General features: G+C 38.4%; 1 protein-coding gene across 1 annotated transcript; it reads left to right on the top strand.

Annotated features, from left to right (window-relative positions):
- Positions 1-124: 124 nt before the first annotated feature.
- On the top strand, positions 125-22199 carry pnpla7b (patatin-like phospholipase domain containing 7b). The gene is made up of 35 exons (XM_062417130.1): positions 125-344; positions 1487-1544; positions 1721-1783; positions 2512-2599; positions 3778-3857; positions 4195-4289; positions 4441-4581; positions 5501-5660; positions 6215-6295; positions 6401-6529; positions 6666-6746; positions 8141-8261; positions 8377-8454; positions 9650-9732; positions 9854-10003; positions 10157-10234; positions 10509-10714; positions 10813-10944; positions 11460-11583; positions 11738-11927; positions 12488-12637; positions 13810-13873; positions 14124-14292; positions 15965-16147; positions 16314-16432; positions 17983-18139; positions 18244-18360; positions 18577-18646; positions 18764-18880; positions 19728-19876; positions 19991-20143; positions 20226-20339; positions 21413-21497; positions 21768-21904; positions 22056-22199. Exons 2-35 carry the CDS (start codon positions 1503-1505, stop codon positions 22113-22115), a joined length of 3966 nt encoding a protein of 1321 aa, XP_062273114.1. The 5' UTR covers positions 125-344; positions 1487-1502; the 3' UTR covers positions 22116-22199.
- Positions 22200-23492: the final 1293 nt, after the last annotated feature.

The following is a 23492-nucleotide window of genomic DNA, read 5'->3' as shown; positions in this document are numbered from 1 at the left end:
GAAGCAGACTTTTTTTTTTATAGGATTAACAGGAAGTGCAGATGGCCTATACAGAACCAACTTCACACTCCTCCCGGCATGTGTACATACAAACACAGGGACACACAATAAAGGTACGTGTGGTAAAAGTGTTTGGTCGGTTAAGCAGAAAGAAGTGAACCAAACACGTATTAATTGGTGCGTATGTGTAATGGACTCTGTCAACAACAACAACAACACACTTCTCTCTCTCGCATTGTGCTGTCGTGTGTTCACTTGTGTAGAGGACTGCAGAGGAGGATAACAGCTGAAGTTTCCTTCATTTGACATTACATTTGGACTGTGTGCGTACTTCTCAGCTGTTGGTAAATATTTCAATGAAGAAGTGTGAGTTATATAGCTTCTTCCACAACTTAAACTACTAACATGAACGTTACATGTAAAGCTCGTATTTGCTCTACCAGCATTCTGTGACCTGCTGTGGTAAAAAAAAAAAAAAAAAAGAAGAAAAATACGTCATTATCTTTTATATACAGTCTATGGTCATTATACGTAAAAAAAAAGATGCGTTTAAAATCCTAAAAATCGAACTACGAAAGTAAAAATACTCTTTAATACCTTTACTTAGCTACGTGAAGTAAATATAGCTAGTAATATGTATAAAAGTTAACTTAATTTTTTTTTTAAACGCAGCATTTGTACTTGTAATGGAGTATTTAACGTTATTTACGCTGTGATTGATTGAATGATACGTACGCCACGGCAGGTCACACATTCTAATGGGTCACCAAATACGCTGTAACACCCATCCTGCGCACTCATTTAAAAATATCTTGCTAGCGGTTCATTCTGGCCTTCATTTTCTGTTCAAAACCTTCGATAAATTCAGTGTACGATGTTTATAAATGACACAAATCCACTTTTGAATTGGGCACAATCCACAGAGCGCCAATAACAAACATCTTGTAGTTTTTTGAATGGACTTTGGTAGAAAAAGGCGGAGCTAGGTGGAGTCCATAAGGGGAGCAGATAGGAGAGAGAGGTCCGTCCCCTGTGTGTTTTATATGTAGTAAACAAACCAAACGTGAAAGCTTTTAATATAACCCTAATGCACCTGAGACAAGCTTTCCACTGTTTTCTTCACTGTGGCTGTCAGTGAGTGTGTGTCAGTGTGTGTATGCAGTCATTGTATGGCAATGTGACTGCAGCAGGGAGAGTGTCTGATTACACACACTGAGCTTGTGACCTCTTTTTTTCTTGAGCAGAGTAGGTGATCTTTAACCCAGATTTCTGGAACCTTTTGCTGTCTGACCCTCTGCAGGTTAAGGCTCTAACATATCTTGGGCTATAAATATGTAGATCACAAAAGCTTCATCAAAATACATTCATGTGTTAGATATTTCCCCCATGAAATCTTGACACATTGGCCTTTAAAAAAAAAAAAAAAAGGCACTCTTCATAGTCTTTAATTCAATTTTTATGACATTTTTGTATCTGCCTTTTGTAGTGTTGTGTATGAGGCAATGGATGACAATGATGAAGAGGACAGCTGCAGTATATACCCGGTATGTATTTCTCAAAATTGTCTGGAAATAAAGTTCTTGGTATTAAAATGCAAAATTATGATAATATAACAGCCATCACAATCAGTGAAATGTGCATTTCCCTGTGAAATACATAACAAATGCATACCGATGTTGTAAATGTGTTATTTAGTCGTATTTTTTGCTTTATGTTTCAGATCGGCAGTAACATAAAGGCCAAGATGCAGCAGTTTGTAGAGGAAAGAACAGAAGTCAACATGGTAAACACCAGCAGTGTTTGTGTGGTAGTGCACTGTTCTTTTTTTAACCACTGAGTTGACCAGAACAGTCAATCAAAACTGTGTTGAATTCCTTCAAAAAAATTGTAAGGTTTCTTTTTTAAGTTAAGTGCACAAGTGAACTATTTAGATTTTATGGTGTATATGGAGGAGTTGCTATTGAATGGTCAAAGCTCATGCAACACTTGCAGCATTTTCAGTTTGTGGCCTTCATCAGAGTCATCATAAAACACATTATAAACAGTATTTAAATAGGGTAGTAAAATAGTGGACAAAAAATTGAAAAGGGTAAAAAAAAATATTTACAAAAAAATACCCAATGATGTGCATCCTGACATATATCAGCCAATGGGGTGTCTACCAAGATAGGTTGTTTATATGATCATGTGACTTCAGGCCGATCATTATCCGAGACAGGCAGGGAGGCAAGGGAAGTATCCAATACGACACCATATTTGGTCCATAAAGCAGAAAAGTGCAATTAAATGGGTACTTAATCATCTAATAATAATAATAATAAAGTTGTTCTGTATGTATTGTACTTTGCTTTTTTACCTTTTTAGACTTTCTTCCCTTCTCTGTGCATCTTGGAAGTAGGTGAAGTACCTCCACCTGGAGAAACCTCCACCCTGCTTCTACAGTTTCTTATGACAGAATGAGTTGAATACAGCTGATAACGATACTGTGAATGTTTTCTGTTTTTCTTCCAGTGGACGGCTGTTCTGATCGGAGCTGTGACAGCTGTCTGCATCGTTGGTGTCGTCGTGTTTCTTCTTTACAGAAGATACAAGAAGTCAAGTCAGTACACTCTGTTCTCTTCTGCGTCTGTTTCGGAGTACATTACTAATGAAGAGAAGTGTTAGTTAGCCAACCGTGGATTAGAGCAGAGGTTTTCAGACTGTGAGATTCAACCTCTCCACTGGGGGAGTTGGGAGAGCTGAGGTCAGGGGTGGGCAGGGGGGCATGGAGGTGAAAGCATTTAAGATTAAAAGAGACAGGTTCGTGCATTGATGTATTATAAGAGCTGGACAGGGCTCCGCTGTGCATTTTCAGTGGGCCACATAACTCAGAATCAAAAAAGGAAGCTAGAAACCTTTTTTTGGCGTATGTGTCAGCCAAGCAATTCTTACAGGAATGAACGGTTGCCATTTTTATTCCTGTATCCAAGCTCATAAAACATCCATGAGTGCATGCCAGTGTTTCTAAAAGCAACAGGAAGTAAGTTATTGCAGATGACTGTTGATTTGGCCCCTTATTAACACAGTGTGAGTTGCAGCACTGAGCAATTAAAGCAATCAAGCTACTTTAAAAACCTTTAGAGCCAAATTGCTGCCGAATGCATCAAAGTACATTTTTCTTCTCAGGCTAACATAACTCAGTCAAATCTGAAAACACAGGCATTAAAAAACATATTTGTAGATTCAGTGTCATGGATAAACATCCATAAATCCACTCAGAAATCATCAGAAATATGCTCCATATAACTCAACTTTTTAAGTTTTTATGTATCAAAGTAATGCAGGGATTGTTGTCTGTATGTCTATAAGTACATCACAAACCGGATCTGGCACAATTTTGATTCATCATACTTTCTGTGGAGACAATTTATTAAAAATGTGAACAGATGTAGGCTCTAAAAAATGGAGCTCCAATTGTAGAGGTGGGGGGGGGGGGGCCAAGCAGTTTACTCTACTTTGATTTCACAAATAGTTGTAAATTAATGAACTGAGAATTGCCTAATGAATGAATTGACAAACAACTGAAGCTTTAGAAGGTTCTAAGTGATTATTGTTGTATTATTACATGTTTTTATCACTTTTATCTCAACAGTGTTTTTAATGAGTTCAGTTTAGACTGATAATGGGTTTGTCTAAAATCGAAAATGCAGCATCCTCCTAGGCTTAGTGTGAGGAGCAGAGGAGCAGTGATACAGCTGATTGCAGACGGTCTTACAGTAGATGTTTGGTGTGTTTCAGAGGAGGAGGCCGGCGTTCCTCACTATCGCTTCAGGAAGAGAGATAAGGTCATGTTCTATGGTCGGAAGATTATGAGAAAGGTCGGTCACCCTTTTCTGTGGCTCCCTGCTGCTGCACCATGCATTCACTTTTTATAAACAAGATATATATTATTGATTTTCCCCAACCTGGCAGTGTGTGTGTGTGTGTTGAAGTGTTATAATGAGTTGTATTGATATATTAATACATCTGAATACTGGTGGCAGGACACAAATACCTTCAATACCTTCAGATATCTGCTATTAGCATTGTTTTTTATTATTATGACGATGATGATGACTGTTATTATTATTATTATTATTATTATTATTATTATTATTATGATCGGAAACAGTTTGTTTGCCTTCTCTAAAGCTTTTCCACTTCTGGGTGTTGCAGGTGCAGACGTTGTCCTCCACCCCGGCCCCGAATTCAAACTCAGCATCCCGGCAGAGGGTGAGGAAGAGGACTAAAGTCCTGTCTATAGCTCGCAAGTGAGTCCTTTCTTCTTACTATAGAAAAATTGTGTTACAGAGAATAACGCTTTAATTGCAGGCATTTTTTTAATGATATGAAGTAATAGTGAGTGTTAAAAACTTAAGCTACATACGTGTGTGTGTGTGTGTTTGTGTGTGCGTGTGTTAGGATCCTGCGTATCCGGAGGGAGCCCCCCACCCTGCAGCCCAAGGAGCCTCCTCCCAGTCTGCTGGAGGCTGACCTGACTGAGTTTGATGTGCAGAACTCCCATCTGCCCTCTGAGGTGTTGTACATGCTGAAAAATGTCAGGTGAGTCAATTATATATAATTATTATTCAACTGAAAATACAATAACAGTCAACTGTTTTGCTTATCAATGAATCATTTAAATTATTTTGCAAAACCATGAACAATTCTTTAATTCCATCTTCTGAAATTAGATGATTTCATCATTTTGGACTTTGTCAGTTTGGGAACTGTGATGTGCAATTCCTATTTTATACACTGAATGTGTTAAAATGTTTACCAGGGTTAAAATCCTTACAGTTAAAAGTTCTCACAAGAACTTAGCACACAAACCTTATTAAAAGTCATTTACTGGACTATGTTTAATAATATCAAAATCTATTTTGGTAGTATTGACAGTTGACATTTTTCTATCAGCCATTTAATGTATTTATTGTAGTATTATAGTTTTCATTGTAAGGCTGCAAATAACAATTATATTCATTATTAACTAAGAAAACTAAAGTAATTCTATTATTACAATTATTCACACAAGCTGGAATCAGTGGAATTCTAATACTTTAGCTTTTAAAATGACTTTATAGCACCGATTGATTTTCTGTTGATTGACTAATTAGAAAAAAGCTGAAAATGAAAAATTGGACCAATCACTGATTCTGTTGGACATCTTTAGTATCAGATTAGTTACATATCGGATATGATGCAGTTTAATTAATTACACCGTTATTGTTGAAATAACTAGTTCAAATTGTTCATAGTGTTTCATTGATTATTATTTCTTGACTTATTGACTTATTGTCTGTTTATTTGTTTATTCTGTCTCTTTTATATTCTTTTATATTGTATCCTCGTGAGCCTGTTGCGTCCTTAATAAAGCTTTGAGTTGAACTGACTATTAATGGAACTGTGGTTGTCATCATTATTTCTAATATCAATATGCTGTATGTGTATATGTGTGTGTGTGTGTGTGTGTTGTGAGCAGGGTGCTGGGACACTTTGAGAAGCCTCTCTTCCTGGAGCTGTGTCGTCACATGGTGCTGATCCAGCTGCACCAGGGGGAGGCGCTCTTCCGACCGGGCGACACCGACGACAGTATTTACGTGGTTCAAGACGGCCGCCTGGAGCTGTGCATCCATGAGAGCGTAAGAGCTGAATACATACCATAGATTACAAAACCTAAGAATGCTTAATATAGGACATATTCTAAATCCTTGCTTATTTGTTTGTGTCTTTTAGTAACGATGTGTTTTTAGGGTCAGTCTAAGTTCCTATTCTGGGATCATTAGATTTATCTCAGCTGTTAAGATCTGTTTAATCGCTCTTATTGTATTATCAGTCAACAGCCTCAGGGTCAGTGGGTGTTTTGACTGTTATCACCAGACACCCTCATCTGAGGAAGGCCCTGTTGAATTTGATCAAGCCTCACAGTGTGTCCTATCTGGGACGATAATAATGTGTGTCAACCTTTGATTCCCTAGTTCACATGAACATAAATGTAATAATCTTATTTCTCATCTTAATACTTACCCAGTACTTTAATATTACAATAAATTCTTAATACTTACCTTTTTTACACACTAAATGATAAGTGTGTATTGTCTGTGTGTGTGTGTGATCAATATGGAAAAAATATCTAACATGTAGGAAATCTTAGCTGTGTTGTGATGGTTGATATTTGACTGTTTTCTTGTTGCAGGATGGTACGGATGCTGTGGTGAAGGAGGTTTTAACAGGAGACAGTGTCCACAGTTTGCTCAGCATCCTGGATATCATCACTGTATGTCTGCGATGCATCCGTGTCTACTTACTTCTATATGCTTTTCTTTTTTAATCTCTGCTTTACAAATTTGCCTGTCATTTAGGATTAATTGATGTATTTCAGGGCTATCCGGCTCCTTACAAGACTGTGTCTGCGAGGGCTGCCGCTCCCTCCACCGTCCTGCGTCTTCCAGCTGCAGCGTTTCAGTCAGTGTTTGAGAAATATCCCGAAACTCTGGTCCGTGTCATCCAGGTAATGTGGCGAGCGAACAGGAATTCCATATGACATCTTTAGCACGTGTTTAACATGCAACAAAAGCACAGAAAGCCTTGAAAATGTGTTGTTTTGCATCATTAGAGCAGCTTGTGTTCTCCTCTGCTCTCTGTAGATAATCATGGTGCGTCTCCAGAGAGTGACCTTCCTCGCCTTACACAACTACCTCGGCCTGACCACTGAGCTCTTCAACCCGGTACCGTTCTTTAACCAAACTGCACTCCACACTGTAAAAAAAAAAAAAGGTCTCACTTGTGTATGAGTGGAATTTTTCACCTTGCACTTTGTTTTATTTTCGTGCTGCTCTGCTTCGTTCTGTGACCGAGCAGAAAAAAAGGTAGCATTCCATCAACTTTATGGTTTATTGATTTATGGTTATATCACTGCAGAGCCATTTTGGCCTGAGGTCTTCCTCAGATCAGGAGTAGCCTGTTTGACAACTCATCACACTCTACATATATGAGGAAGAGCTAATCCCAACCCAGGTGTACAAGAAAACGCACATACAGTAAACACAGGCTGCAACAATTAAGAAAAACATCTGTGTTTGGGAGATATGCTTTAGGTTATCAAGGCAAATGAAACAAAAGGCTATATTTGGCCTCTCTGTAATTTGTTGCCATTGGAGAACTAAGACTTCCTGTTCAAACGTCTGTTTAATGTTCTGAGACTTTGAGAGCTATTTAAAGTTTGTCCGTTGTAGGACTTTCCCTGAGGACATTTGTACAGTTCCAGGTAGTGAACTAGCCGAGAGGAAACTGTTTTATCAGTTAACGTGTTCTTTAGAGAGCTGTTACAAGTTGTTGTATTGTTACACTGCTCACACAGAGTCAACATTTCAACATTCATTTGAAGTAGGCCAGTTTAAAAGTGCAGTGTGTAGGATTCAGTGGCATCTCATGGAACAGATTATAATATTCATAAGTTTGTTTGTTTTTTTAAATAGATTTATTTTTGGGCATTTTTGCCTTTATTTGACAGTAGATGGCAGAGAGGCCGACAGGAAACAAGGAGAGAGAGAGAGTGGGGGATGCCACAACAAACACTGGCTCAAGAGAGGGACTTTTGCTTATTTCAAAGTTTTGTGTCCTCCATATACTCTCCTACATGTTTGGAAAGGAGGGATGGGGGTGAATAAATTGTTTGCAATCTGCAGCATCACCACTAGATGGCACTAAATCCTACACACTGCTCCTTTTAAATGATCAGGCTTTCTGTAAAGATTATATCTTAAGAGGTCAATTATTAATATATATTGTCTTTTATTTTCTTAGCCAGGAACATTTTTTCCACTGTTTTTTTGCACGTATTTCTGATCAGGTGTGTTTTTCCTGACTGTCAGTGTCATTACAAGTGTAGAAATAAACTTTAGCACAGCTTGAGCCAATTAAGCCAACGTTTGTTGAGTCAAAATCTTGACTTCAGTTCCTCTCCACAGATGTATTCATGCATAAATATGTCAAAATTCTTAACAAAATGTGGGATTCATGATAGAATGTGTATAAATGACATCAGGCTGATGTCAGTCTAAGAAGGTTTACAAGTGAAGAAATGTTTTTTGATTGGTTAACGTATGTGTGTGTGTTGCAGGAAAGTCAAGCCATCTCCTTGGTGTCAGTATCTCATGTTCTGGGTGAGGCTCATCCACACAGAGGCCTCCGCAGGCAACCCTCCCACTCTGAGGAGTCGGGCCCTGAAAAAACAGACACAGGTCAGAAGAAAAAAGGATTTAGGGTGTTTTTACTGCTCTTAAATGTCAAAATTGGTCAAATGTGACTGTGTGTGTGTGTGTGTGTGTGTGTGGTAATTTTGTCTCAAATGTTCAGAAAAATCCAGTCCCTCTGAAGCGCCACCAAAATTCAGGAAGTCTCGCTCTCTCTCCAATCCGAATCCGGATATTACAGGTATACACACATACACTTTCTTTTTCAGTACCTTTTTTTTTTTTTTTTTTTTAAACAACACTTTACACAAGTTACCGAAACTAAATATGTTCTCACTTTCTGTTGCAGTATGTAGACATGCAGGATGTTTGATTTGTCCAGCTTTTAAGCTATCTGTCTCTGAGATATCTGCCTTACCCCCAAATACAATGGAGGGGAACTGAATTTCATTTATACAGATGACAGTATTGTTTTCCATCTCCACAGAAGAAAGTACCACTAAAATGAAATAACCTGAATATCTGAATCATATATCAGCAGCTCCGCTATTAACCAGAACTAAGAGGAGCGAACACATTAGTCCAGTTTTGCTTCCTGTAACTTTCAGAATTGACTTTAAGGTCCTCCTCCTTACATACAAAGCCCTTAATGAGCTAGGACAGAGCTTACATGGTTAACTCCTTTGTAAATATTTGCCTTCAAGAACACTGTGATCATCTGCTGCTGCTTTATCGGAGGTTCACAGCAACAGACGAAAGAAAATCAGGGATGCAGCCTTTGTCAATTATGCCTCAAAACTATGGACCACTTTATCTTCTCTTTAGATATCAGGGAAGCAGCTTGCTAAATATCTAGAAAAGAAAGCTAAAAACTTACCTCTTCACTTTAGTTTTTCTATCCATCAACTTCACACTGATGCACTGTATTTTACTTGATTGTAAATATCCTATTTATTCTATGTTTGCTTATTTCACTATGTATTATTTTTACTATTTATATATTCCATAATAATGTTCCACTACTGCAGCCTATAAGACACTTCAGCACAGTGAGAGGCTATTCCATCTGAACATATATTATAGAATAAAACATATAAAATATATATACAATAACTCTATATTACATTTCCTCTTAGTTGTTTTATTTTATTTTCATCTTATCTTTGTTTTCCTTTTAATAACCCACCTCACATTTCTGGTTTTCTCCACTTTACTTTATAGCAAATTAATTGTATTATTTATTTCTATTTAGATTTTATTAATCCATTAATATCTTCTATTTGATCTGGGTATTCTCAATCTTTACATTGTTATCCTACCTCTGGTGTTTCCTCAGAGGACTCCTGTCTTTATTGATGTATTATTTGTTTCTTGTTCTGTAATAAAAAATCAAATCGGATTGACTGTGATAACTGTCACCTCTTTGTGTCCTGCAGGTGAAATGTCAGTCGACCTCAACAGAGTGTATGAACGGGCGAGAATTGCCAAAGAGGAGACGGTGCCTGCAAGTCCAGTGAAGGTCTCTCTCTCTCTGTCTGTCTGTCTGTTTTTTGGAGGGTTGTGGCTTTTAATCAAAGTTTTGTTTACATAGATTTGAGTGTCCAGTTTTTGATTCAGTCTCCATGTTTCTGTCTCTTCAGTCTATCCTGAAGAAGAGCGTGACAATGCTGCACACTCCATCTGCCGTTTACCACTACAGTGACACAGGAGGGGGGAATGTTCATCATAATAAGGTCAATGCCATTTTCCAAGCTGCCAAAAAGGATCTGGTACGGGTCATCCAGATGCAGGTAACATCCGAACTCCATCTGCTGTCTGCAGAGTTCAAATATTCAGATTTTGATTTTTGAAGTAAATATGCAGAATTTGGAGAAGAGAATAGAAGTGCAGTAACAATCTGTGAGATATTATATATGTTATAAAAAAAATGTTCATGTCATCAGGACCCCAGTCTGCTGGAGGGGAGGGTGAATCTACGCCAGGTCAAAGCTGGCACTGTTGTAGCCCACCAGGGAGACCAGGTCAGTGTGTGTGTGTGTGTGTGTGTGTGTGTGTGTGTGTGTGTGTGTGTGTGTGTGTGTGTGTGTGTGTGTGTGTGTGTGTGTGTGTGTGTGTGTGTGTGTGTGTGTTTTAACAATCATCTAAGTCTTAACAGCTCAGAGAAGCCAAGTTAAATTACATCTTTTACTGCTAAATTATTCATTATTATAACAGGAATGGTGGCTGAATCCTTTTCACCACCCTAGTACACACCTGCTGTCTTTCTTTTTCTTTTCTTGTCCACATCACTTACAGGACGCGAGCGTGGCGTTCCTCATCTCGGGCGTGCTCCACGTTTACCAGCGGATGATCGACCGCGAGGACGAGAGTCTGCTGTTCGTCACCCACCCGGGGGAGATGGTGGGTCACCTGGCCGTCCTCACGGGGGAGCCTCTCATCTTCACCGTCAGAGCTCAGCGAGACTGCATGTTCCTCTCCATATCCAAGGCTCACTTCTATGAGTAGGGAGAAGAAACACACACACACACACAAGAAACACACTGACATTTCATTGGAGTTTTTTCTCATCGCAGTTTTTTGGTTGCAAACAAATCTGCAGGATAATGCGAGAAGAACCGAGGGTGGTGTTGAATGTAGCTCACACGGTGGTGAAGAGGGTGTCACCGTTTGTCAGGCAGATTGATTTCGCTCTGGACTGGATGGCTGTGGAGGCCGGCCGTGCCGTCTACAGGTATCTGATGGAGTTCTTACTGAATGAAAAAAAGCTCCCGCACACTGTTATTATATATGATATTAGATATGGTATTTATTAATCAAGTGACATTATGGACTTAATGGTACTATTGATCTATTGTACATAGGCCTGTCACACTAATTACATCTAGTAATTGTAGCAAGTGTAGCATCCACTCTGAGACAATATACAGTATACAATAGTTATCATGACAGGCCTAATTGTACATACCTAGCCTGTGATCAGATGACATCATCTAGTATCATCTGGAGGTAGACATGTAGTCACTTAAGTATGGCTCCTAATCTACCAGTTGTTTTTTTTTGGGGGGGGGGGGTTTAAATCTTGTGATATTTTTTAAAAAACTTGGTTTTGTATGGAGGTTAAAAATATATCTCTGTTGTATTTTGTCATTTTGATATTTTTCAAATCTTTCTTTAATTTTTGGACTTCTTACATATTGGTGTGTTTGGGATAATATTGGACTATTTCTATTTTCTCATTGTTTTTAGACAGAGAGACAAGTCAGACAGCACCTTCATTGTCCTCAGTGGCCGACTGCGCTCTGTCATTGCAAAGGATGATGGGAAGAAGGAGCTAGCTGGAGAGTACGGTCGCGGGGATCTCATTGGTGTGGTGAGTGCTCAGAAATGTTGTAGCCAGTGTGAGATGGAAAAATGAATTGAAAAACATTTACATTTTCTTGTTTTTTAGAAGTCAAGTTGAAGACATTACGGTTGGTGAAACATTTTAATGGCATATAATAAAAGCTCTTCTGTGGATCGTCCAGGTCGAGGCCCTGACCCACATGAACCGAGCCACCACAGTCCACGCTGTCAGGGACTCTGAGCTGGCCAAGCTGCCCGAAGGAGCTCTGAACTCCATCAAGAGGAGGTATCCTCAGGTCGTCACCAGACTCATTCATCTGCTGGGACAGAAGATCCTGGGCAACATGCAGCAGGTCAACGGGCCTCTAGCTGGTAATCATATATACCTTTTTATATAAGTGTGTGTCAGAATGGGAGTGAATTTATATACTATACCAGCTACTGGAACACAGGAAGTCATGTGGGTATGTAGTTGGCTTTCTGATATATTAACTAGCTGAGTAATGAGATGTAAAATCCACTGTGGTCAAAACACCTGTCAGACAAAATTTAAATGCATTGTTTTGAAGTTAAGAAATATATGAGATACAATTCAAAATATATGCAATGTAGGGCATAAACAGTAAACTATATTTTATAAATCGATATATCGGTCAGCTGATATTGATTTCAGCTGATTATAGTTATATAGGCAGAATTTTATGTATATATGATCCGAAAGTTTAATATATGCATATATTGTTTATTGTGTTTTTTTTATTCATAGCTAATTATAATGATCAAATTCCCAGTGAAGTTTATTGTTTGTAATTTTATACAAAAATGTTTATTATACATATCTTCTCCAGTATCGGTCCGGTCCTATGTTGCAGTGCAAATGTTCTTTGTTGTGTAAAATATCCAGTAAGAGAAACCCTCCTCTGCCTCTGCAGCACGCAGTCTGACCCTCCACACCCCCAACAGTAAGTGGGATGCAGGGAACCCAGTCTCCAACCTGTCCACTGTGACCATCCTGCCTGTGTCTGACGAGGTTCCCCTCACCGCCTTCACTCTGGAGCTGCAGCACGCACTCAGTGGCATCGGTATACACACACACACTCAACCATTCAGACTTTCATAGTTTGTGTTCAATATAAGCATCGTTAACTCTTATTCAGATTCTCTTTCTTATGTCAGAAGAAAAGGCATGTAATATATATATATATTTACTTATGCATATTTTTCCTGTATTTGACAGAGCATAGCGTATTTATGACAGTAAACTGCATCAGTATTTTTCTACCACTGCTTGTTTAGGATTTTTATCTCCAGTTACCAAAGTTAGTGTTAACTTAGAGTTAATGAGACTCAGGAGCTCAGTGTAGTAGTACAGATTATACATTTTGTTATTAAACAGCTGCATGTTGGGACATAACACCACAATAAAAAAGCTCTCAAGTTCTGTATTTAAATTCTAGCCATGTATAAAAATATATAAAATCTAGTGGAAGAAAACAGCAGTATCATATATGCAACACTGTTTTTTTATGATTAATCTGATACTTTTCTAAATGAATGAATTAGTTGTTTGCAAACGTTGATCACTGTTCCCTCAGGTCAAGATGTCGTCCTCAAATGTCTTTTTTGTCCCAACCAACAGTCCACAACCCAAACATGTTTAGTTTAATGTCATATTAGACTAAAGAAACCAGAAAAATATTCAGTGTAGAGAAGCAGGAGATAGAGAATTTTGAAATGTTCTACTTAAAAAGTGACCAAACAGTGAATTAACTTAAAATATTTGGCAGTTAATTGGTCGACTAATTGAAGAATAAACGAATCATTGCAACACACAGGTGTTTTCACTTTCTTTGACTTACTCTGACTAAAAAACAGTGAGTGTGGATGGAACATGTGTAAAGCCTTTAAAACTAACCTGAACTTATGTGGACATAAAGTCTCATTGGCTAATTATACAAGACCTTCTTTCATCAGAAAAGTCTTGGTTGGTTTTGGCTTGTCAGTAGTTGAAGAGGAGTCTGGAGAATTGCTGCTTTCTTTGCTGCTACATATTTAGATTAAACATGTGGTACAATGTCAGAGCCAAAATACCTGATAATCCTTTGCACACACAGTCTTATCTGCTTTTACACACTTGGGCTCTCCTCTAGAATCTTTGCTGTGATAGACTGTACGTCAGTTAAATTCATTGTAATTTGAAAGGTGCTATTTTTCTTTATTTAAAGTCCATGATTTGTTGTTGTGTTTCCCACAGGCCCCACTCTACTGCTGACCAGTGACACCATCAAACAGCGACTGGGCGCTGCCGCTCTGGACAAGTAAATAACTGACTGAATGATTGAACCGTGTGAATAGATAAGTAATGAGAGATTAGTGAGAGTCCCATTTGGAGTCCCATTGGTCCTGTTTACACCTGGCGTTAATATATCAGGTGATCCAATTACAAGTGGACAACCAAGACACAATGACGTTCACAGTTGTCTCTATTACGTGTCTCAAGCTGAGCAGTCATGTTTTACGGTTGAACTAGCTGGGATTCAGCGACATATTTGTCCCTCTCCTCTAAAGCGTCCACGAGTACCGTCTGTCCAGTTGGCTCGGCCAGCAGGAGGACATCCATCGCATCGTCCTCTACCAGTCTGACTCCGGACTCACGCCGTGGACGCAGCGCTGCATCCGCCAGGCCGACTGCATCATCATCGTGGGACTGGGCGAGCAGGAGCCAGCTGTGGGCGAGGTCAGTGTGAATGTGTTAATACACTAGCAGTAAGCGTACATAATCTCAACTCTTGTTTCTTTGAATCTTAACCATTTCAATTCAAGCGATGAATATGACTCAAAGGTGTTTTTATGTCAAAAGAAAGAAAGAAAAGAAAAGGGGGGAAAAAAACACAAGCCTAACTCAATGTGTGAAAGCAAAGTGTGATGCTGTGAATAGTAAGTGTAAGATTCAGTGTTTTCTATCAGTTTTATGATGACTAATATGATCTGCACAGGAAGAGCAAGTCCTAAATACAATAAGTTCAAGTGCTTTGATAGACATAACAGTGAACTAATGAGTAAAAAATGACAATGCAAATAATGTAGATTGCCAAAAAATAAATCAGTATGTCACTCAGAAATGTATTTTTCTTCTTGTTACTTCAGTTTGATGTTTGAGTTGCATGTTCAGAGTTTGTTTTCACTTTCATCTGCTGATGGAGGAAAGTTGCACCTTAAATTTCAGTTTGACACATTGACCTAAAAGGCAAGTTTATTTCTCAACAACAAGGCAATACAAAGTGCTTTGCATATGACATAAAATGCATTGGGACAGGATACAAAAACAACACATGGCAATATGAAAAGACCTTTAAATAAAGTTATTAAGTGTTAAATTGGAGATAAAATGAAGTTCAAATAGAGTACGACAGATGAAACTGTAGAGTCAAAAGTAAAGTGTGAGATTTTAACCCTAACATTTGGATGTAGTAAAAAGCAGCAGCCAATGGAAAAGTCTTTAGCCTTAATTTAAAAGAAGTGAGAGTTGCGGCAGACCTGCAGTTTGCTTGTTGTTCAGATATGTGGAGGATAAAAAGTGAACCCTGCTGTTCCATGTTTAGTTTTGACTGGGGGGGGCAGAAAACAGACCTGTCCCAGATGACCTGAGAGGTGTGGATGGTTCTTAATGAAACAGAAGATCAGAAATGAAAAACAGTAGTATTTTAAAGTCAGTTCTTAGACAGACAGGAAGCCAGTGTAAAGATCTGAGATGAATATACAATGTGATGTACAAGTATTACAACTAGTTTGGATCCATTTGTGCTTACCCAAGTGTGTTGTGAAAAACTTCCAGTGCACAAATTGACTTTACAGTGAAGTCAGTCAATCAATCAATCAATCTTTATTTATATAGCACCAAATCACTGTATTCACTGTATCACTGTGCACTATATTCTGTGTGTGCAGTGTGTAGAATTGGGTGTGAAATAGCATAAAGGACTTGGCAGAAATGCAATATAATATTTGTGAGTATTAGTGAGTTTTAATTATTTAAACTGTGTTTTTGCTACCTTACAATGAGCCCTTTATATTTACATAGTGAGCTGGTCCTATGGATCAACTTCTGGACAACCCGAACTCTGGCTCTAGAGAGGGCACTGTATGTTCTACACACTTGGAACAGTTTTGGGGAGGGTATTAAATTTGTTGTTATATGCAACCTCCCCACTAGAATGCCCTAAATCATACCTGCTGCACCTTTAAATCACATCTTGTTTGTTCATTTTTTGCACAAATTACAACTTTGTAATCTTTCTTTATTGGAAACCTTTTAAGACTATTCATCCTGACTTATAACATTATTATCAGCCACAGCGTCACAGTATTTATGAGCTGCTGTCTCTGCTGTGTTACCGTTCTGTCTGTAGCTGGAGCGGATGTTGGAGAGCAGTTCAGTTCGGGCTCAGAAGCAGCTGGTGTTGCTGCATAAGGAGGACGGCCCCCCGCCTAAAGGGACGGCGGAGTGGCTGAACATGCGGAGCTGGATCTGCAGACACCATCACCTGTCCTGCCCCCGCAGAGTGTTCTCCAGGAGGAGTTTACCCAAACTGGTACGCAAGAGATACACAATAACACACACACATTCAAAACTGCTAACTTAAGCAGGATTATCAGCAGTGGTCATTTCTACTGATGAGAAGAATACATGCTCATATTTGGAAGCATGGTTTTAGCTGTTTTTTTATCATCTCTGTTCATGTGTGTGTGTGTTTTCAGAGAGAGTTGTACGAGAGAGTGTTTGAAAAGTGTCCAGATCGTCACTCTGACTTCTCCCGCCTGGCCAGGATCCTCACTGGAAACACCATCGCCCTCGTGCTGGGTGGAGGGGGCGCCAGGTACTGCACCCATCCACAGGAAACAGCATATATATATATATATATATATCACCCAGAAATAACCAAGTGGAGAGTTAGATGTCTGCATCTGTTGAATTAACCATTATATACTGTTCATATTCTGACTATTAATTAATCTCTACACCAATTCACATTCAGAATTTCCCCATCAGTCATTAATACATGTTTGATTCATTCTTCTGTTTGATTCATCTGATTGAAAAAAGACATCCACAATCACTATTTTATGGTCCAGGAGAACATTTAATGTTTGAATGCTTGAATTAGTTTAATAAACACAGTGCATATATAAAAATGTGTATCAGCTGCACAAAAAAAAGCATTTTATTTCCATTTTTGTAAACTGTGGGTCACATTAGGAAAAGGCTGTATATGGTGTATATGGTATTTTTACAGCTCTCAAATTTTAAAATGTGTCAAATTTGACCCTGAGCTCAGAAAAAAAGGGTTAAAGCAAATAATTGAGTCTAGAAAGCCTAAAAACTCACCTGTAAAGTAAAGAGAACTTAATTAACTCATATCCATGTTTTTAAAAGTGATTGATTTCAGGAGTTCTAAATGACAGTTGAGAGATAAGTGAGATTCTGTAATGTGATGTCAGTAAACTGCACACAAAAAGCAGCTGATTACCAGTGTGGTGTCTCAGTAATTCTTTATGGAATCAAAGGTATGAGAGTAAAAAGAGCAAATGTTGGTTATGAGTCCAGCTTTCTGTGGACAGAGCACACACAGTAACTGCTGTTTGTGTTCTACTGCTTTTGTGTCGTCTTAACAGTTTCATTCTAAAAAATAACTGATTTTTAATATTTCCATGACCTCATCTGAACTTTGTGGTTCTCTACATGAAGCGAGGAAAAACTACTAACACTGAGTTTAGATCAGTTAATGATGTGCAGAATGTGGTAGTATAATAATGATAATGATAATAATAATAATAATAATCAGGTCTGTTCTGATTGATTTGTCTCTTTCTCTCACTGCTCTGTCTCATCGTGGAGCTCTGGAGAGGTACGAACCATCTCAGCTATGACCTGAGACTCCTGATAGACACATGACTGCTGCAGTTGGATCATGTGTTTACATGTGACTGCTTCTTATGAGCTGTGATCTGTAGGTTTAGGACTAGCCTCAAGTATTCTTTTTAGATACTACATGGCAGTTTTTGTCACCTTTTTGCACACTGACTTATTATTATGTATTACATATATTTGAATTTAATTTTAGTCATTAGTTTAGTTCCTGTGAATAGTTACAGATGTGTTTTATGTTATTATGGCTGTATTGACTGTGGATGTAGCTGCCATGACCAAGTATCTATTTATGTAACAATTGTTTCAACAAAACTATTTCAATCGTCATTTTTAAAATTAATTTAATGGGAATATTTTCCAAATAAAAGCTCATTATTTCACTGGTTTCTCACTGGATAGATATGCTGCAAAACATCAGATTTGAAGTGAATATGAAGCACAAGAACTTACAAACAAAATGCATGTGATGTTATTTAAAGGGGGGCTTTCTGTTTTCAGGGGCTGCTCTCAGGTGGGCATCCTGCGGGCTCTGAAGGAGGCGGGGATCCCTATCGACTTGGTGGGCGGCACCTCCATCGGTTCCTTAATGGGAGCACTGTACGCAGAGGAGAAGAGCAACAGTCGGATGAGGGTCCGGGCTCGCGAGTGGGCCATGGTGTGTTGACAGTATACTGAAAACTTCTTTTATCTCTTGTTAAAGTTAACACTAGTCATTCTACATAGTTACTTCCTCACCCTTTGCTCTAAATCTTCTCTCAGGATATGACGTCTCTATTTAAGAAGATCGTGGATCTGACCTATCCCGTCACCTCCATGTTTTCTGGAGCTTCCTTTAACTCCAGCATCAGCTCCGTCTTCAAGGGCAAACAGATAGAGGTAACTTTTTAAAACCAAAAACCAAGTTTGAGAGTTTAATTTTGGGATTACAAAGTGTCTAACTAAAATGTATAAGGTCAATGATCTTGCCTAAGGGCCTCTACAGCTTTGTGCTTATCAAGTGTTGTAGCATATTCCCATGGTCCACCACATTATCTCTATCTAATGCAGTTTTACACTAATTGAAATGCTTTATCACCTCCTCTCCTCTGTTAGGACCTGTGGCTGCCGTACTTCAACATCACTACAGATATCACAGCTTCCGCCATGAGAGTTCACACTTATGGTCTGTTTGACTATTATACCCCTAATGAACCCGGGCAGACTGTGCTCAGAGCTAAAGGTTGCAAATGATCAATAAATGTAAGTTTAGTTGATCCTACTCTTCTCTCCTCCTCTTCAGGGTCGTTGTGGCGGTATGTTCGAGCCAGTATGTCTCTGTCTGGTTACCTGCCGCCTCTCTGCGATCCCAAAGATGGACACTTACTCATGGATGGAGGTTACATCAATAATCTGCCTGGTGAGGAACTGCTGCTGTTTCATATGTCCCAGTACCTTCAAAACAAAAGCATCAACCACTACTCAAATTAACTAAAATGATACTAATAATATAATCAAACTAATTCAGCTATCTTCTTCAACGCAAACAACAACAAAAATACATAAATTATGTCTAATTATTAAATCTAACAAGAATAATAAACAGCTCCAATATATGATAGAGCACTTTTCAAAATAAATGTTATGCTTCACAGAGCAGTAAAACAGATCAAATATATACAATAAAATCAATTAAAAACAATACAGTAAAATCCCTTTAAATACTAGTAAAAGGGGGTAAAAAGGCTTTTAAAAAAGTAAGTCCCCCTTGTATTATTAAAGTATCATATTATCATTATATAAGTGGTATAAAATGATCTTCAAATGACAATAATATCATTTATAATTTATCATTTTATTTCTGAGACAATATATCGTCCAACAAAAGTAGTTATCGTGACAGGTCTAGTAATGTGGTTCCTTTCCTTAATACCCATTAAAAGCCTGACAGCTGAATTTTGTAGGCATGATGGTTGCTTCTGACTAAGACAGGAATACAGAAAGTTTCAATAATCAAGTAAATAAAAATAAAAGCATGTAGAAGCTTCTCTAAATTACTAACGGACAAAAAAGTTCTAATATTGGTGATGGTTGTCAACTGCAAAAAACACGTTTGGACAACACTCTTGTCTACAAAAGTGATGTTTGAGTCAAATATAACACCTACATGTCTAGCAGTGTGTTGCGTCAGCTGTTCAGTTGTTAAATGTGGACCACTAAGTAGAATCTCTGTTTTAAATGTATTTTTCTCCTGTTTTAATATCTAGCTGACGTTGCTCGCTCCATGGGTGCCAAGGTGGTGATCGCCATTGATGTCGGAAGCCAGGACGAAACCAACCTGACCAACTACGGTGACACTCTTAATGGCTGGTGGTTGCTGTGGAAACGTATCAACCCATTAGCTGAGAAAGTCAAGGTACACTAACCTTTTTTTTTTTTTTTATACTTCAAACTGATGCAGGAATGTATTTTAAAGTAGTAAAATGATAGTGTGTCTTGAATATCAGTAATCAGTTCATTTCCTTTCCAGGTGTTGAACATGGCAGAGATCCAGACCCGGCTGGCTTACGTCTGCTGCGTCCGGCAGCTGGAGGTGGTCAAAGACAGCGAGTACTGCGAGTACATCCGGCCACCCATCGACCGCTACGGCACGCTGGAGTTTGGGAAGTTTGACGAGATCGCTGTGAGTTTCACCTCTATTCCTCAATTTTGATGTGAGTCTTCTGTCCTCTGGCTGTGAATCTGACACTAATCGTTGGCTGCAGGAGGTGGGATACCAGCACGGGAAGACTCTGTTTGACGTGTGGCAGCGCAGCGGGGTGGTGGACAGCATGTTGAAGGACAGACAGGAGGAGTTACACAAGACCAAAACTGGCCATGTGAGTACAATCTACACATGCTGCACATCTGAGAGGACACAGCCATGATGCTTTGTTTTATTGTGAAACTTCAGCAATGTTCTCCAAATGTTTAACCATTTGATTTTATGCTGAAATAGGTCAGAAATGTCAGAGTGATGATACTTTGACCTGCTTAAATATTAGAGATAGATTTTTTTTTTCTTTCTTTCTTTTTTTTTTAAGAGAATTGATTTGATGTTTTAGGTAATATAAAATAAAAGTAGAAGAAGAAGAAAAGAAGTGAGTGAACTAAAAAGAGGAATGGACAAGTTAGTTGCATTATTGTAATACAAGTAATGCCATAAAGAATCTAGAAAGGGCATTTATATCCATACACATGTACATACCCTCACACACATTTTCTTTTGGGGTGGGTTGTGAAATGAAATATAGTCAGTTACACAGTTCACAGAATAAATATACATGCTGTGTAAGAGTCCCAAGCATGTCCTAGATGTTTATTTGCTTTCTGCATTAGTGTCTTTTTTTAAATTATTGTTTATTCGGAAATCGTACCATTCACCAGTTTTGAATGCATCTTCTCCCTATGAATATCTGACATGTGCTTAATAAGACGTTTGCACAGCACTGCACACAACACATAAAACATCTTTTGCCACAATATAAAAATTCACATGGGCCTACTTTTCGGTACTGGTCTTTTATTAGTGAAATACCTGGGCGTATGTAGATTTACAGACTTGGGAATATACGGTCCTTGTCCTGAAGGAGTTCAGGGATAAAAAGAGGAGGGAAAAACTTGAAACTGTGTTTTTACATTCAGCATATATTGTAGTTAATCAAGAAGTGGCAGTTAGGATCAGTTAGGACAACACACCTTGTTTCGGTTTTGACACATCATGAAATAATTAAACAGACGAAGGCGGGAGACTTCACGCGGACCGGTTTGAAAGCAGCACTCTGAATTTCATGTATAATATGAATTATGGCTATTTCTTCATCGATGTATGTTTTAAATCTATAAGCAAAAGAGCAGAAGAATAAAACAGATGTGAAGTCTTCATTGGAATGATGCAGTTTGTATGTTTCAGGTGGTCACATGTCCAAACGCTTCCTTCACTGACCTGGCGGAGATCGTGTCAAGAATCGAACCCGTGAAGGTGGCCACGATTGAAGGTCGGCCGTCGGTCTAATATTGATGTAGCCATATGTTTCAAATCCATAAAAGTAGTAGTATAAACATCTGTGGAGCTATTTGAAGTTCTGATGCTCTTTATACACAAAACACATGAGCTCAGGTTCATCTTTGAAGGCTAAAATGATTGAATATTCTTGTGGAAAGCTACATAATGAATACAGTTGTATGATTTCAAATGGAACATGTGTAGTAATAGATAGTCTTGTAGAAAATGATAGCATGTTGTTTCCTCTTGTGTCTGCCTACAGAGGAACTGTCTGATGAATACCAGACAGACTATGACTATGACGAGGACGCGGCTGAGAGCGCCCTCTCTGACTATGAGGCGTTCACCGGCGGCAGTGAACACACAGAGGGAGAGGAGACTGCAGACACTGGTGAAACAGTACGTACAAAACTGATAGTGGTCTTCTACTTGTTTAAAATGAAGATAATTGAAGCCAGACTGTGTGAAACATCTGCCTCAGTCTGATCACCACAGATCAGAAAAAGACCAGAGTGATAATCTAACTTTTAACTTTTTATCTTTTCCACAGGATGAGGAGATTCAAATCAGAGTTCGACACCGGCTCAGTAATGCCTCAGAAAGTGCTTGACAGTGACATCCATCAAAGCCACAGAACACACTTTTCAATGCAGTATTTCTGGTAACTTTTGAGAAATGCAGCATCACACTGACTCCCAAGTCATGTGATGGCTGTCTGAGTCTGTCTGAGTTTATATTACAGACAATATAGATGAGACTCATGCTCAGTGTCTTGCTGAAGAACAATTCAGCAGGATACAGGACAGATTACAGACAGTGACTTAATGTGATACTCGAACCTCCAGCACAGCACATATAGTTTTAAAGGAGTGAGAGTTGTTTAATTTAAGTTGTTTGAACAGTTACAGCAGAGAGTTGTATTATGTCCTAGTTATGGAAAACAAGGAGAGATTGATTTGAAAGACTGTTATCTTCATACAAGCGCATCACACTCAATATACAATACACTACAGTCCTTTATCATTTCATTACATACAGTGCCAGTTCAATGCATTGCTCGTCCATACCATGATAAGCTCAGATACATAAAGCAATAAGTGTGTTTCATAATGTTTACATGCAAGTCAAAGCAGTAAATACATGTTTTATATACATGTAGAGCACAGACAGTGTTAACTTCAACTCTGTGTGATGATGAAGGGTTTTCTACACAGTGTAATATGAACACTGACTATAATAAGCTTTATCATACATGCAAAACCTCTTCAATCAGACATAGATCATGAATGTATTTCTAACATGGAGCATTACTTTTTAGAAAACAGGTTTTCATAGTAGTTCAAACACTAAATGTTCAACAGTCCGTCCATTTAGTGCTCACCATCGAGTCAACTGTAAAGTGTCTCTTATAAAGGGAATATAATAAGGGAGTCATTTGGGATTAGGGTTGCAATTTCTGATTATTTTCATTATCATCTGTCAATTATTTTCTCAATTAGTCAATTAGATGTTTGGTCTTCAAAATGTTGTGAGAAAAGTTAACAAGTCTCCCAAATATGCCGTCCTCAAACAGTCCACAACCCAAAGATATTCAGTTTATTATCATACAGGAATAAATAGATCAGAAAGCAGTCACTTTTGAGAATTTGTAAATTTCCTTCTTAAAGAAATGACTCGAAGCCAATAATCGACTATCAAAAAGTTGCTGATTTAAATGAATAGCTGTCAACTGACTGCTCAGTTTAATTGTGGGAAGTGATTCCAGTGGGACATTATGAACCCTGGATCTTCCACACTTATAGCAGATGCAGCCACTTTAAATGAATGTTATTATTACTATTACTTTGCAATTTCATTTCTATGATGACATGTCAAAATGTGTGCCATGACAGAAGTCTGTTAGTAAGACCTGAACCATTACCTGACAGAACTGAACTAAAGGTAACCAAAGCACTATGTGACAGCAGTTATTATGTTGATCATTATG

The sequence above is a fragment of the Scomber scombrus genome, chromosome 4, assembly GCF_963691925.1.
Source record: "Scomber scombrus chromosome 4, fScoSco1.1, whole genome shotgun sequence".
NCBI classification, from domain to species: Eukaryota; Metazoa; Chordata; class Actinopteri; order Scombriformes; family Scombridae; genus Scomber; species Scomber scombrus.
The sequence above is the reverse complement of the archived record's forward strand: the minus strand, read 5'-3'. Positions and strand labels throughout refer to the sequence as shown.

Coding starts and splice junctions, on each gene's coding strand:
- pnpla7b (XM_062417130.1), top strand. CDS start 1,503: ATGGATGACAATGATGAAGAGGACAGCTGCAGTATATACCCG. Junction 16,148..16,313: donor GGAGGAGTTTACCCAAACTG/GTACGCAAGAGA, acceptor GTGTGTTTTCAG/AGAGAGTTGTACGAGAGAGT. Junction 18,881..19,727: donor TTACATCAATAATCTGCCTG/GTGAGGAACTGC, acceptor TTTAATATCTAG/CTGACGTTGCTCGCTCCATG.